The sequence below is a fragment of the Akebia trifoliata genome, chromosome 1 (genome assembly GCF_017979445.1).
Source record: "Akebia trifoliata isolate Shusen 1 chromosome 1, ASM1797944v1, whole genome shotgun sequence".
In the NCBI taxonomy this organism is placed as follows: Eukaryota; Viridiplantae; Streptophyta; class Magnoliopsida; order Ranunculales; family Lardizabalaceae; genus Akebia; species Akebia trifoliata.
The window spans coordinates 3882508-3886897 of NC_141375.1; the positions used below are offsets into that span (position 1 = coordinate 3882508).

The 4390-nt window shown below is 34.2% G+C and overlaps 1 protein-coding gene across 1 annotated transcript; it reads right to left on the bottom strand.

Annotated features, from left to right (window-relative positions):
* Positions 1-381: 381 nt before the first annotated feature.
* Positions 382-1694, bottom strand: LOC147410443 (putative germin-like protein 2-1). The gene is made up of 2 exons (XM_086435466.1): positions 1537-1694; positions 382-1087 (listed from the first exon to the last, which is right to left on the bottom strand). The coding sequence occupies exons 1-2, from the start codon at positions 1652-1654 to the stop codon at positions 531-533; spliced, it is 675 nt and encodes a 224-aa protein (XP_086291592.1). The 5' UTR covers positions 1655-1694; the 3' UTR covers positions 382-530.
* Positions 1695-4390: the final 2696 nt, after the last annotated feature.

Consider the following 4390-nt stretch of genomic DNA (forward strand, 5'->3'; position numbering starts at 1 on the left):
AAAGCACATTTATCTAAAAAGATAAAAGGACCATCCCACGGCCCACGCACTTATTACCAAACATTCAATGAAAAATCCAGCCTAAGTTACTGACTCATTAGTGAACTTTGGGGTTGCGAGCTCATGTCCTAGAAGCCTCATCTTGAAAGGTGCAAATTCTCCCAAATTTTGGTCTTTTTTTTAATTTTATTATCAAAAAGTACAAATGCCTCCGTTTAATGTTTTTTTTGTTGTGTTAATCAGGACTGCATTGCAATATATAAAGCGAGCTATGGGTCCAAGCCCAATACATGTATGCTCATTTACATTATAACTATAATGGGTAACCATCCAGGCTATCGACCCAAGTTCAATGGAGATGAAAGAAGATAGACAAGAAATCAAACAGGAAACAAATATGCTTATTAGATGCCAACTACTTAATTATATTATTCAGTTTGTAAACAGAAACAACAGAATCATTTATTATATAAATATCTATAAAACAAGTCAAATTGCAATATTAAAATATGGTAGAAGTAATAGTAGTTCTAGTACTTGGTGGGCATCCAAAACTGAGCTTGTAAATAATCAACCATATTCTTGTCAATTTGGAAGGCCTTGCCAAGAACGTCATCTGAGATGAGTGGTTTTGAACCAAAAACTGCATTAGCAATGGTGATGACCCCAGGGTTTTGGCTGCTCAAAGCAGCAATGACGACCGCATTCGTGTGCCCAACATTGAATTGGAAGTGAATGAGCCCAATAGGGAATACAAACACGTCGCCCTTGTTGAGGACCTTGGTGATGAGGCGGTTATTATCCGCGTTGGAAGTGACGAATCCGACATAGAGTCTACCCTCCAAGACTGTTAGGATCTCAGTGGCTCGGGGATGTGTGTGGGGTGGGTTGAGACCATAGGGTGCAAAGTCTATGCGAGCCATGGAGATCCCAAGAGTGTTGAGTCCAGCTATCTGGTCAACATTAGCTGGAGTTACAACGAATCCGAGTTGGTTCGATGTGTTTCCCGGTATATTGAGCCCAGGAAGGAAGAAATCCTCAGCTGTTACGTGTTTGGGATCCTTGCAGAATTTCCCATTCACAAACACTGCAATTTAAAATTAACTAAGCATCAGTCAATATGATCAGCTAAAAATAATTAAAATAAAATAAAACATTTTTCAATATATGAGTTAGAAGTGATTTTTTGTGAGGGTGATCTATATGGTGAGGAGATCATCCTCACAAGAAATCTGCCCATTCTTAAATTTCTAACCCCATCAAAAGTGGTTTAGAATTGTGAATTGTTGTTTTTTTACCGTTAATTTATAAATCACTTTTGATTGGGTTAGAAGTTTCATAATTGGCTGATATTTTGTGAGGGTGATCTCCTCACAATTGAGATCATTCTCACTAAAAAACAGTCCAATCCAAAACTAGTAAGTTATAAAGGACAAATTTTATCTCCTCAGCGGTGTCTGCTGACCGGGGCTGACCGGGACCCATATATATGTAATGATTATTTAAAAAAACTATGACAAAGAAGAAAAGGAGTACCATCCTTAGGCTCATCGATGGCAACACAAAAATCTTGTAAGGGACTAGGATCAGAGGCAAAGGAAGGGGATGAAAGTGAGGCGAAGAGAACAAAAACTACAAACAACTGAAAACCCATTATCTTCTATCTTAATTCTTTCTCACTCAATGTTCTTAGGGGTGATAATTCTAATACTATAATCATGCATATTTATGGAGAGATTGATAGAATTTATTGAAATGGTCTGATATATTTGTTGCCATTTTTTCTAAGGTAGGTAGTAGAAAGACTTTTCAAAGTCTTCAAAAACACTAAACTAATATAAAGATTCTCTGTTTGAAGCATTAAATCAATTCTTTAGTGCTAAGTAAAGACCTAATCCAGTTCAGGCTTTTTTTTACTGGTTTTAACATTAAAAAAGTTTTGTGATAGAGCGACACAAGACATTGAAAACATCAAAGTCACTAAAACACAAAATCCAACGATCGATATATTCAGGTGAATCACGATCATTCGATTTCATGTTTTTTCGTGAGTCAACAAATCTCAATTCTTTTCTTATTTCGCTAAAACGGCTTTCCTTGGCTTCTTCACGTGTGTGTGTGTGTGTATAGGTGCTCCTATTGGGGCTGATTTAATTTTAAACCAAAATTCAAAAAATGTGATAGTATATTTTATTTTACGGAGGAAATTATTTCTAAATAAAAAATGAAGAATCAAACAGACCCCTAAATAGAATGGGGGGAAGGTTAGACAAATGGCTATATGATAATGCCAAATAAGGATGATCAAACAAATGAATATATAACTCTCGAGAAATCTCTGCATTCATATACATTTATTACAAAAACTCCACTGTGATCAGTATCTAAAATCTTTCTAGCAACAATTAGCCTTAACCAAAAGATTTAGGGTTTGACTAAACAAATAATATTCCCAATTTCTCCAAATCCAAATTTTCTATTATAGAAAAAGTGAGTTCATATAATTTTCACGGTCTTCATCTATGTTCTTTTAGGTTTTCCTCTTGAATAATGTTGTAGTGACCTCAATATTGGACCTCACATCGCACACCCTAAAGTGAAAGTGTATGAGAACCATAGATGCTTTTTCTCGCGATACGAGTGAAAAAGCATCTATGGTTTCTATCCACTTTAACGTCAAGATGTGCAATATGAGGTCCAATTTTGAGGTCACTCCAGCACGATTCTTTCCTCTTACATAATGAAATATCTGATCTTGATTTATAATGATAGATTTTCATACCGATTGCCAACCTAATGCAACACTCTTTTTTCATTCATAAATTTACAAGTGACCTGAAATAACACTCCAAATAGCACTCAGCTATGTAGAAAATCATACATGCTTTTTCTCGAGATACAAGTATTATACACTAAAGGACAATCGATGACTCTCCACACTCAAGTGCTACTTTGCCTGTTATTTCATATTACTGTAGCAAGGCTAGCTCTATTTTATGGTTTAGCACATCATATTATTGAACTTTTGGAACCATTTTTTGATGTTTTACTTTTACAAAACCTATGGGACTACTAAATCACAAAATACTTTGGTTAGGAAAAATATTCATCTTGTTATGTTTCCCTTGGATGGATCTCTACGGTTAGATTTCATGTTTTAAATATCTTCACGAAGTCAATGGATATCATGCCCATTCTTTAAGATCAAACACATAAACATGGATCACGACATTATGAATTTTAATGTATTTGACAATAAAAAGAGTTGTTGGCCTCACTGCGTATAATTTCAAACATCTTACCTCACTTCTCAAAGAAAACTGAAAACGCCTAAGAAACAAGAAATTAGATATTAAAAAAAAGTTGAAATTACAAAACTGTCCAAGCATATCCTAAGAATTATTCCCTTAAAGAAGTAATTATTGTTTAATAACATTAACCATTCCTTATATGCTAAGAATAGAAGTTTACCATACGCGTTGTAGTCTTTAAATTAAGGGTGGGGCAATGACCCATGAAAGTATTTCTCTAGAAGAATTATAGGGTCAATATATACATTTAGGAAAATGGTGCAAGAACCATTTAAAGCTTAGACCGAGACTCTCATTTGGACCATGTAATCTGCCACATACGTCCAAATGACACCTCCTCCCTCTAAATATAATTTAGGTTTGAATTTTCTTTTATGAAAAACAGGTTTTTTTTTTTTTTTCAATTTAATACTTTTAAAATGGACGGTTATTAAACTTCAAATTTAAAATTGAAATCCCACGGTGAAAACAATCCATTTCTTAAATTATATTTATAAAGTTCTTAGAATTTTGTGCTCTATAAACATGTGGAACCCGATTGTGTGTTTGGGTGACACTGGGACATGCATTCAATATAGATAGGTGGTCCTTTTGTCCATCAATGCATGTGCTATTATAATGAGATGGCTGAGTAGAAGTGATTTGATACCAACATATAGATCCCGTAAATGCCCTAATTTTTACACTTAATACAATCAGGATCATTTTAACCAAAAATCAAAGAAATTGTAATCTCATGATCCAATAATCACATTTATTAGGTTTCAAACTCTCAAAAATATACTTTTACTTAGTAATGTTTTAAAACCCTTTTAATTAATCTTTTAAATTACAAATAGGCCTATATGATAGATGTGCGTAAGGGTATTAATAGGTACCCAATTACCCAACTTACCCAAAATCAATTAATCGATTTTGGGTCTACCATTATGGATGCGATCATTTTCATGTCTGATTTCAGGTAGCTATCTTAAAGTCCCGATGAGAATCAGGTCTCATTCGAGTACTTGACTAGCATATATATTTTGATATAAAAACATCTCTTTATGTGTCTCTGGATACAACCTAAAAAGGGTTGC

Excerpts from the sequence above, each read along its gene's own strand:
- LOC147410443 (XM_086435466.1), bottom strand. The coding sequence starts at position 1,654 with ATGGGTTTTCAGTTGTTTGTAGTTTTTGTTCTCTTCGCCTCACTTTCA. Across the intron at positions 1,088-1,536 it reads CATCGATGAGCCTAAGGATG|TGTTTGTGAATGGGAAATTC; the intron begins GTACTCCTTTTC and ends TTTAAATTGCAG.